We start from the raw sequence: 12,422 nt of genomic DNA on the forward strand, positions 1-12,422 counted from the left end.
CACAATGGCCCTCAATGGCCCAGTGGAACACCACAAGTGTAACTCTATGCCATATTGTACAAAATAAAAGTTTTTCAAAACACAATTCCTGGTGAAAAATTAAAGTAGACTAGTGTGATTAACAGTGGCAATTTTCTTCAGATTTTTTTTTTATTTTTCCTAAATTATTCAAAAATAATGTTTTTTTTACTCAAAAATTGAGATGCCTTCTCTCAAATAAATGAGGCCTACAATTAATCAGATGCAAATAGAAATATAAAACCAGTCCTAATTGAAAGAGAACAAGTGGACAAAAAGATTGAATCCAATATTGGGTGATAATATTGCATAATGAGTGATTTATAAGCTATTTATTGTAGTCCGGTCATTTTTGACCGGGAACACCACAAGTGTAACAATGTGCCATTTTGTACAAAATAAAAGTTTTTCAAAACAAAATTCCTGGTGAAATATTAAAGTAGACTAGTGTGATCAACAGTGGCAATTTTCTTCAGAATTTATTTAAAATTTCCAAAATTATTCAAAAATAATGTTTTTTTTACTCAAAAAATTAGATGCCTACTCTCAAATAAATGAGGCCTACGATTAATCAGATGCAAATAGAAATATAAAACCAGTCCTAATTGAAAGAGAACAAGTTGACAAAAAGATTGAATCCAATATCGGGTGATAACAACTGATTTATAAGCTATTTTTTGTAGTCCGGTCATTTTTGACCGGGAACACCACAAGAGTGACAAGGTGACAAAACTCCCCCTAAAAAATTAAGAAAATTGTCACAAAACATTTCAGAAGTAGTTATACCATTTGTGAATAAAGTAACTAAGTTTCAGTACAAAGCGATAACATTAACTAGTATTTTTCGGGAAAAAGAAAATCTTCTCCGGGTCAAAATGACCCGAACACCACATGAGGGATATATATATATATATATATAAATATAGCTGCGAGCAGCGATGGAGGGCCCAAGCCGGTGACACCGCCACCCCGGTGGCTTTAGTGTAACTAAAGGCACCAGGGTGGCGGTGCCACCGGCTTGGGCCCGCAATCGCTGCTCGCAGCTATATTTAGGGCCCAAGCCCTGAAAGGGCGGAGGCCCTATTGTTTTCGTAAGGATTATTTTTTTTAATTTTTTTTTTTATTTTTCTTTTTCTTCATTATTTTTTTTTTTGCCTTTTTGCCACTTTTGGGGCCCTTAACATGCTCAAAAACTCTTGAAACTTTGCACACAGGTCAGAACCCGCGGCCATCAGGGCCGGACTGAAGCTGGTACCCGGGCGTGGCAGGGGGGCTCGACAGCGCCCCCTGGAATGGGGTCCGAAATCTTGGTCCATATATCAAACACGCTTGCATGTAATAATATGAAACTCAGTACACATATAGATCTCATCGGGCCGCACAACTTTCGTGCTCTAAGTTTTACAAAAGCCCAACAGGAAGTCGGTTATTATACGTTGTTTGGAAAACGCATACAATGGAATGTGAAATACTCCTCCTAGGGAATTCATCCGATCGCCACCAAACTCGGTGTGAATGAAGTCAAGACATTGAGGATGAATTCTTGCGAACAGATTTTTGATATCTCGAACGGTTTGGCCGTGGCGAGGAAACGAATTTATGGCGAATAATGGGACACAGGAAGTGTGTTATAACTTCTGCATACATTATCTGATCTTGCTGAAACTTCAGCAGTGTGTTCGTTGTAAGAGGCCGATCACATGGATGTGACCTTTGTGAGTCAAAGTTATAGCGCCACCAACTGGCAACAGGAAGTGTGTCACTTTCAAAATGCTTTGAAATCACTTTCTTATTTTTACCCGATTTGCTTAAAACTTTATGTGTATAATGTAGACACACGGCAGATGTAGACCTGTGAAAGGATTATTGATATCTTAGATACTGTTGCCGTGGCAACGCATCAAACTTTAATATTCTTTTCGGATGCTTTTGAGACTCTTCACATGCTTGAAAATGCATGAAACTCGACAGACACATCACATTTATTATACAGTAGACATGTGCAAAGTTTCAGAAATGGGCGTGGTGGAATGGCTCAGTAGCGCCACCTTTAGTCAAAAATGGGGGCTTAGTTTTTCCTAGAATCACAAAACTTGGTAGGTGTATTGTTCTCATCAAGCAGGACACCTTTCTAATTTACAGTCATTACCTCAGATCCACAGGAAGTCAGATATTTTGGTTTGAATGTGGATTTTCTGGAGAATTTTCTCTCTCTCTCTGTGTGTCTGTGTGTGTGTGTTTGGGGGGCGGGGGATTTGTCTATTCCATTTAATCTTTGTTCTTCAAGGTTTCAGGGGCTTTTGGGGCCCTTAATGTGCTCAAAAACTCTTGAAACTTTCCACACAGGTCAGAACCCACAGTCATCAGAGCCGGGCTGAAGCTGGTACCCGGGCGTGGCAGGGGGGCTCAACAGCGCCCCCTTGGACACGGTCTAAAAACTTGGTCCATATATCAAACACGCTTGCATGAATTAATATGAAACTCGGTACACATATAGATCTCATCGGGCCGAACAACTTCCGCACTCTAAGTTATTAGCTCCGCCCAACAGGAAGTCGGCTATTATGGGTTGTTTGAAAAACGCATGCTGTGGAATTTGATGTACTCATCCTAGAGAATTCATCCAATCGCCTCCAAACTCGGTCAGCATGAAGTCAAGACATTGAGGATGATAAATTCCGGACGGATTTTTGATATCTCGAATGGTTTGGCCGTGGCGAGGAAACAATGGCGAGAAAAGAGAAACACAAAGTAATATAACTTCTGCATACGTTAACTGATCTTGATGAAACTTCAGCAGTGTGTTCGTGGTAAGAGGCCGATCAGATGGATGTAACTATTGGGAGTCAAAGTTATAGCGCCACCAACTGGCATATATACATATACATATACATATATATATATATATATACAGTGAGGAAAATAAGTATTTGAACACCCTGCTATTTTGCAAGTTCTCCCACTTAGAAATCATGGAGGGGTCTGAAATTGTCATCGTAGGTGTATGTCCACTGTGAGAGACATAATCTAAAAAAAAAAATCCAGAAATCACAATGTATGATTTTTTAACTATTTATTTGTATGATACAGCTGCAAATAAGTATTTGAACACCTGAGAAAATCAATGTTAATATTTGGTACAGTAGCCTTTGTTTGCAATTACAGAGGTCAAACGTTTCCTGTAGTTTTTCACCAGGTTTGCACACACTGCAGGAGGGATTTTGGCCCACTCCTCCACACAGATCTTCTCTAGATCAGTCAGGTTTCTGGGCTGTCGCTGAGAAACACGGAGTTTGAGCTCCCTCCAAAGATTGTCTATTGGGTTTAGGTCTGGAGACTGGCTAGGCCACGCCAGAACCTTGATATGCTTCTTACAGAGCCACTCCTTGGTTATCCTGGCTGTGTGCTTCGGGTCATTGTCATGTTGGAAGACCCAGCTTCGACCCATCTTCAATGCTCTAACTGAGGGAAGGAGGTTGTTCCCCAAAATCTCGCAATACATGGCCCCGGTCATCCTCTCCTTAATACAGTGCAGTCGCCCTGTCCCATGTGCAGAAAAACACCCCCAAAGCATGATGCTACCACCCCCATGCTTCACAGTAGGGATGGTGTTCTTGGGATGGTACTCATCATTCTTCTTCCTCCAAACACGTTTAGTGGAATTATGACCAAAAAGTTCTATTTTGGTCTCATCTGACCACATGACTTTCTCCCATGACTCCTCTGGATCATCCAAATCGTCAGTGGCAAACTTAAGACGGGCCTTGACATGTGCTGGTTTAAGCAGGGGAACCTTCCGTGCCATGCATGATTTCAAACCATGACGTCTTAGTGTATTACCAACAGTAACCTTGGAAACGGTGGTCCCAGCTCTTTTCAGGTCATTGACCAGCTCCTCCCGTGTAGTTCTGGGCTGATTTCTCACCTTTCTTAGGATCATTGAGACCCCACGAGGTGAGATCTTGCATGGAGCCCCAGTCCGAGGGAGATTGACAGTCATGTTTAGCTTCTTCCATTTTCTAATGATTGCTCCAACAGTGGACCTTTTTTCACCAAGCTGCTTGGCAATTTCCCCGTAGCCCTTTCCAGCCTTGTGGAGGTGTACAATTTTGTCTCTAGTGTCTTTGGACAGCTCTTTGGTCTTGGCCATGTTAGTAGTTGGATTCTTACTGATTGTATGGGGTGGACAGGTGTCTTTATGCAGCTAACGACCTCAAACAGGTGCATCTAATTTAGGATAATAAATGGAGTGGAGGTGGACATTTTAAAGGCAGACTAACAGGTCTTTGAGGGTCAGAATTCTAGCTGATAGACAGGTGTTCAAATACTTATTTGCAGCTGTATCATACAAATAAATAGTTAAAAAATCATATATTGTGATTTCTGGATTTTTTTTTTTTAGATTATGTCTCTCACAGTGGACATGCACCTACGATGACAATTTCAGACCCCTCCATGATTTCCAAGTGGGAGAACTTGCAAAATAGCAGGGTGTTCAAATACTTATTTTCCTCACTGTATATAAATATAGCTGCGAGCAGCGTTGGAGGGCCCAAGCCGGTGACACCGCCACCCCAGTGGCTTTAGTGTAACTAAAGGCACCAGGGTGGCGGTGCCACCGGCTTGGGCCCGCAATCGCTGCTCGCAGCTATATTTTTTTTTTTTTTTTTATTTTTTTTCTTCATTATTTTTTTTTTGTGCCTTTTTGCCACTTTTGGGGCCCTTAACATGCTCAAAAACTCTTGAAACTTTGCACACAGGTCAGAACCCGCGGCCATCAGGGCCGGACTGAAGCTGGTACCCGGGCGTGGCAGGGGGGCTCGACAGCGCCCCCTGGAATGGGGTCCGAAATCTTGGTCCATATATCAAACATGCTTGCATGTAATAATATGAAACTCAGTACACATATAGATCTCATCGGGCCGCACAACTTTCGTGCTCTAAGTTTTACAAAAGCCCAACAGGAAGTCGGTTATTATACGTTGTTTGGAAAACGCATACAATGGAATGTGAAATACTCCTCCTAGGGAATTCATCCGATCGCCGCCAAACTCGGTGTGAATGAAGTCAAGACATTGAGCATGAATTCTTGCGAACAGATTTTTGATATCTCGAACGGTTTGGCCGTGGCGAGGAAACGAATTTATGGCGAATAATGGGACACAGGAAGTGTGTTATAACTTCTGCATACATTAACTGATCTTGATGAAACTTCAGCAGTGTGTTCGTTGTAAGAGGCCGATCACATGGATGTGACCTTTGTGAGTCAAAGTTATAGCGCCACCAACTGGCAACAGGAAGTGTGTCACTTTCAAAATGCTTTGAAATCACTTTCTTATTTTTACCCGATTTGCTTCAAACTTTATGTGTATAATGTAGACACACGGCAGATGTAGACCTGTGAAAGGATTATTGATATCTTAGATACTGTTGCCGTGGCAACGCATCAAACTTTAATATTCTTTTCGGATGCTTTTGAGACTCTTCACATGCTTGAAAATGCATGAAACTCGACAGACACATCACATTCAGGCACGTGCACACATAGACATCAAAGGGGGCTTGAGCACCTGCCCTTTTTATTCCTGGAGAGAAAGTGCCCTTTTTTCTGGGGTGCTTTTTTTAAATTTTTGAAAAATAATATATATTCCTGTTAATAATATATATCCCAAATAAATCTACCAAATAAATAATTAATTTGACACAAAAAATTAATTTAATAGGGAGTTTATTGATTTAAACCCGATTGTATTGCTTCCGCTAAAGAAAATAGTACGCTCCGTCTCTACGGTTAGAAGAATCCTGTGAGTCCATAGCAACGCTCTGTTTTTCATGGCTGTTACTGTGTGTTCACGTGCGTTCACACCAAGGTTATTATAGTTTAGCATTTTTAAATTAGTTTTTTATTTTAATATTATTTTCAAATTTCCTATAAATTTCAGTTTAGTTTTAGTTAGTTTCATTAATGGTTTTGTTAGTTTTAGTTTAGTTTTTATTTTGTGAATGCATTTCTATTTAGTTTTTATATATTTAGTTTTAGTTTTAGTAATTATAGTTTAGCAGAGTTAACAGAACACTTCCAGTTAAACTTTAAGCAAAGTTTAATGTTTGCAGTTTACAGTTAACTCTTGTGAAAACCTCTTAATAATAAAAATAAAATAATTGTTTGAGGATGAACAAAGAACCAAACAAATGCAACTGAAAAGTAAAAAATACTCATTAAAAATGAAATCTTGTTAAACGTGGTGTATAAGAAAAAGATATGCGTATGATTATTCTGATTATTCTTTAAGGTTATTTCTGATTAATCCTTTCAAACAACATTCTTGTATTGATCCATTTATGCTTTTTGTCTATTGCATCGTTTAAAATCATATACTCATAGTTATACTCGTATTCAAATGTTCTATTCAGACCAGACATCTAGTATACTTCTAATCTGATCTATTTCTGGGCTCTAGACATGCTATTTGTTTTTTCCGTTTTCTGCTCAGTGTGGTCTCTTGTCTAATATGTGTGGTATTTTGTTTAGTTTCACATGAGATGGTTATATTACCTGGAATTAATGTACAGTTATTTTTGCATAAGGTCTAGACATGATGGAAACACTTATTTGGCCATTTCTGCTTCTTAGGGCTGGTTCACACAGAAAGCGGTTTTGCTTTGAAAAACGGAAAAAAGACGCGGGCAGAGGAATGGGGAAAAAGCTCAAGGTCTCGATACACGTCTTTTAAAAGTTGAACTTATTTTAACTTGAGTGCCGCGTTTTTAGAACGTTGTGTCTTGCTCGTGATGCTGCAAAAGACGAGACTCGAGCACAACGGTCATTGAAAAGTAAAGTAGCGCAGTGGAATGGAAAAAAGTGATTTTCCGGTACAGGATGAGAGCTTATTAATTACGAAAACGATTATTTATTTTTACTAATTATTATTTTGTTTCAGTTAGTTTTTCAGTAACTGTTGTTAGTTTCGTTTAGTTTTAGCTTTTCATTTATGTTGAAATTTTTATTTTATTTCAGTTTACGAAAATGTTTTTGACCAATAGTTTTAGTCTTAGTTTCAGTTTTCGTTTACGAAAATAACCTTGGTTCACACCGCCGCCGACTTGAGCTTCCAAAGTTACCGGAAGTCATTAATTTTCAATGGAAGCTGGCTTCTCTAAGCTGCAAGGAGCGTCAAATTCCTCGGCGTCGCGTTTTGGGCGTTTTGAGCATCAATCTGAAAGTTGAGAGAAGCTCAACTTTATGGTAATGAGCTATGACGCGGTTCAGCGGCAAGCAGCGGCAAAACGCCAGCAACCAATCGGAATATAGACGTCCTTCGCGCTGGCTGATTCCGGAGAAACATACGATGTAAACTTTCGTTCCTACCAAAACATTAGTTCCGAGAAAAAAATATTAATTGCAGAGTTTAACCATCATAGAGTGAAAGTGTATCATTTGCATGTGTTTTAAAGTCCTGTCAGCTTGACAGGGCATAAGAACGAGCAGAGAGAGAGAGAACCCCGGCCGCGCGCGCGCACTCACCCGAGCGCTGTCTTGAATGCAAGACTCTTGCTCTCTCTCTCCCTCGCGCATATTAATCAAAATCAATTGATACGATGGTGTCGAAAAAAAACTCTCCAGGGATGAAATGTTTTCTGTGTTGAAAAATCTTGCGCGATATCCTAAATTGCCGAATGCATTGTTTTTTCTGTTTACATTTCATGGTGTGACACTTCTCTTCTCCCATGATCGAACACAGAATGCTGCTACGTCAGAGCGGCCAAAGCGTCAACAAGCTTCCCCGTACTTTTTGACAAGCGTCTTTGACTGGGCGGCCAGAGCTTCTTTGCAGCTCAAGTCGGCGGCGGTGTGAACGTACAGTTATACTCCGCACAGCGGTCTGTTATCAAGAAATAACCTTTACAGTCTATGGAAATAACAGACCGCATTCTACATTGGAATTCAACCAAGCCAAGTAATAAAATAAGCATATATCACCACCAGGTGACATGCTTTAGTTATTTTGTTTATCCTATTTACCTGCATTGTCCTGTCAATTAGATGCAAGTGTGCGCATTTTAACTAGTTGACGCCTAATTTGCATACAGAACGTCCCCAGTAATGACTTACATCAAAAGTCTTTCCCCCTGAAATTTAGAAATCTAAATTGGTGAATTTAGAAGAAATCTACAGATGCAAACAGATGGAGGATACACTCTAAAAAATGTAGTAAATCTGAGTAACTGCATCTGGTACATTAATAAATAAAACTGAGTAGAAATAAGTTAACATTAAACATTAAAAATAACAATATTTATAAATTAACTTTTTATTTATGAGTAATTAATAAATTAGCAGATTTTGCTATCTGTAACAAAATAGCAGCAACAGCCCTCTTCAGTTTAGAGTGAATATTTGTGTTGATTTTAAAGTGTTATGTATTCTGATAACACCAAAATAATTAAAATGATGTAGTGCCTTGTGCAAAAATAAACAAATTATTAGTAAAACACGCCCCTCTGCTTGATGCAGTTATTTAGGTTATTCTAAATATATACTTGAAACTAGTAGCATAGAAAATGTTTTCAAAACATGCACATTGCGGAATGGTTTCCTTTGCTGCTCTATAAACCTAGTGAATACTAAGTAGACCATGGTTTCTGTGTGAACTGATTAACTTTTTAAATTATTTTTTTAAAAAGGAAGTCAGAGTTGCGTTAATATATATACTTTTTTGTTTAAAAAAAACAAAAAAAAACGTAATTATGAGAAGTGCCCTTTATTTCACTTGAGCCCCTGCCCCTCAAAATTTCTGTGCACGTCCCTGATCACATTTATTATACAGTAGACATGTGCAAAGTTTCAGAAATGGGCGTGGTGGAATGGCTCAGTAGCGCCACCTTTAGTCAAAAATGGGGGCTTAGTTTTTCCTAGAATCACAAAACTTGGTAGGTGTATTGTTCTCATCAAGCAGGACACCTTTCTAATTTACAGTCATTACCTCAGACCCACAGGAAGTCAGATATTTTGGTTTGAATGTGGATTTTCTGGAGAATTTTCTCTCTCTCTCTGTGTGTCTATGTGTGTGTGGGGGGGGGGGATTTGTCTATTCCATTTAATCTTTGTTCTTCAAGGTTTCAGGGGCTTTTGGGGCCCTTAACGTGCTCAAAAACTCTTGAAACTTTCCACACAGGTCAGAACCCACAGTCATCAGAGCCGGGCTGAAGCTGGTACCCGGGCGTGGCAGGGGGGCTCAACAGCGCCCCCTTGGACACGGTCTAAAAACTTGGTCCATATATCAAACACGCTTGCATGAATTAATATGAAACTCGGTACACATATAGATCCCATCGGGCCGAACAACTTCCGCACTCTAAGTTATTAGCTCCGCCCAACAGGAAGTCGGCTATTATGGGTTGTTTGAAAAACGCATGCTGTGGAATTTGATGTACTCATCCTAGAGAATTCATCCAATCGCCTCCAAACTCGGTCAGCATGAAGTCAAGACATTGAGGATTCTAAATTGCGGATGGATTTTTGATATCTCGAACGGTTTGGCCATGGCGAGGAAACGAATTTATGGCGAGAAAAGAGAAACACGAAGTGTTATAACTTCTGCATACATTAACTGATCTTGATGAAACTTCAGCAGTGTGTTCGTGGTAAGAGGCCGGTCAGATGGATGTAACTATTGTGAGTCAAAGTTATAGCGCCACCAAATGGTAGCAGGAAGTGTGTCACTTTCAAAATGCTTTTGACAAAAGTGGGGGGGTTACTTTTACCCACAGTTACAAAAATCAGTACGCATATTGGTCTCATCGAGCCGGACAACTTTCTAATTTACAGTCATTAGCTCCGAGCAACAGGAAGTCAGATATTTTGGTTTGAATGTGGATTTTTTGGATATGTCAGACTCTGAGTTTTTAGTTACTCCTCCTAAGTGGTTTATTTTATTCACACCAAACTTTTTCAACATGATAAAAATACATTAAAGAGATATATATATATATATATATATATATATATATATATATATATATATATATATATATATATATATATATGAGCAGCGATGAAGGGCCAAAGCCGGCGGCACCGCCACCCCGGTGCCTTTAGGTAACTAAAGGCATCGGGGTTGCGGTGCCACTGGCTTGGGCCCGTAATCGCTGCTCGCAGCTATATTTATATATATATTTTATTTATTGAATTTTCACAGAATCTCTCATCAGTCTATTCTCATTCATCAACACAGTTTCACTGATGATCCTTTATAAAGCCTAAACCCAGGATAGAGTGTGTGTGTGAATGTGGTCTGGACTGTGTGTATGAGGCTCAGTGTGTCAGAGACGCTGTAGAAGGACAGAGTTCCTGCACTGTGATCCACACACACTCCTGTTCTACACACTCCTGTTCTCCTGCTGATGGGCTTTACAGGGAGTTCAGTCTCTATGTTATTGTGCCAGAATGTGTAACTGGAGGGAGTGCAGTCCAAACTCCAGGACTGATCATTATATCCAAAACCACACTCATGACCCAATCCCTTCCTGCTGATGCTCTTATATGACACTGATATACAAACACCACCAGTCCACTCAATCTCCCAGTAACAGCGTCCACACACACTCTCTCTACACAACACCTGAGGATTATATTCATCAAATCTGTCTGGATGATCAGGATACGGCTGGACTGTGTAAGTGCGAGTAATCTCTCTGTTCTCCTCAGACAGACGGAGGTGTTTATTCACAGTGTTCGGATCCAGAGTGAACTGATGAGAATCTGATGGAGAGAAAACACACATCAGTGAATTACAGAAACTTTCTATCTTGAGTCTTCATTTCAGATCTGACTCGTTCATTTAGGATTGTAAGCAACCAATGATAATAAAGCACTAAAGAAATATCATTCTGTTACAGCTTTTGTCCTGAATGAGGTTCTGACTGAAATCGCCATGGTTACCAAACAGAAAACATAGGATTCTTATGTTCAAATATTTCTGTAATCAGGAATTATGAAACTGTCTGATCTTTTACAGTTTTTTTTAATTGCTTTGCCACAATTTTCACAAGCATTACATTTTCAAAACTCTTCGTACTAATATCACAACATCATCAGAAGTGCACTTTCCCCAAATATTCCAGCGTGTGTGTGTGTGTGAGAGAGAGAGAGTGATTGAGTGTGTATGTGTGGGTGTGTGTGTGAGAGAGAGAGAGTGTGAGTGTGTGTGTGTGTGTGCGTGTGTGAGAGACAGAGGGAGTGTGTGTGTGTGTGTGTGTGTGTAGACGTACATTTGTGTAGTCCTGCTGTAATCCAGATCTCTCCTCCATGATCCACACTACAAAACACACACAGTGACAATTAATCAGTAACACTCACACACACACTCTCAGACACACACACACACATTCATAAACACACAAACTCACTCACTCTCACGCACGCACGCACACACACACACACACTCTCTCTCTCTCTCTCTCTCTCACACACTCACACACACACACACACACACACACACACACACACACACACACACACACACACACACACAATGGCCCTCATTTATCATTCTTGCGTAGAAACGGGCGTATATATTGGCGTAAGATTATGCTTACACTCCTCTCATCGCCTGATTTATGAAGCTGTGCGTACCTTTGAAATCCAGGTGTATGCAATACCTGCCCTTGATAAATGCCGCGGCTGAAAACGATCGTCATTAGAATAACACGCCCCTATATATTCAAGTCTCCGCTTCCCCCACGCCCTCATTTTACGCCATGGACACACGGAAGACGGCAAAGAAGAGAAACTTCTTTGAGAAAGAGAAAGCGAAACCAGGGAAGTGGAAAGAAACAAAATTGATTTCTAGATTTTTATTATTAATGACGCTTATTGTTATTTAGAAGAAGAATGTCGTTATTATTATTATTTGTATTATTATTATTATTATTAAATATTATTTAAAAGAAGAAGAATGTCATTTTTATTATTTTGTCAGTCTGAATTATTTTTTTGGTCATTGAATGCCTTTCATTACTAAACCCAGTCCGTGCACATCTGCCGGGCCTAACCCTGCCTAACCATCGTTTCAAAGAATAGTACAACGGCGAGCGCGTCGAGTATAAACGCCTCGTCCGTTTGGGGAGGTGCGCGCGCAGTCTGCGGAGACTCGCGCTGCGGAGCCAGGCGAAAGTATAAACAAGGCTTGAAACGTCAGGTAAAGCGCACAGGCTCGCAACTTAAGGAATACATATGCCTACAAATCAAATGCTTTGGTAAAATCACACAAATTAAACATTGAAGTCCATGTTGCACAAAAATAAACACTGAAGTTTATAATTACTATGTTCTTGTTTTTTTTACAGTGGGTCATAATATATTATATCTTTTAGTTTGTCAGTGCGTTTTGTGGTGTTAGGAA

At 39.8% G+C, this 12,422-nt stretch overlaps 1 protein-coding gene across 1 annotated transcript in view; it reads right to left on the reverse strand.

The window, feature by feature from the left end:
- Positions 1 to 10,117: 10,117 nt before the first annotated feature.
- LOC311081634 (protein NLRC3-like) overlaps positions 10,118 to 12,422 on the reverse strand; it is a 46,792-nt gene continuing 44,487 nt past the window's right edge. The window contains exons 8-9 of the mRNA XM_084112221.1: positions 11,290 to 11,336; positions 10,118 to 10,780 (exon numbers count right to left, since the gene is read on the reverse strand). Coding sequence (XP_083968347.1) covers positions 10,245 to 10,780; positions 11,290 to 11,336 — 583 coding nt within the window. The 3' untranslated portion in view covers positions 10,118 to 10,244. The remainder of the gene's footprint in view (positions 10,781 to 11,289; positions 11,337 to 12,422) is intronic.

This window comes from Abramis brama (assembly GCF_963993115.1).
Source record: "Abramis brama genome assembly, chromosome: 4".
Lineage (NCBI taxonomy): Eukaryota > Metazoa > Chordata > Actinopteri > Cypriniformes > Leuciscidae > Abramis > Abramis brama.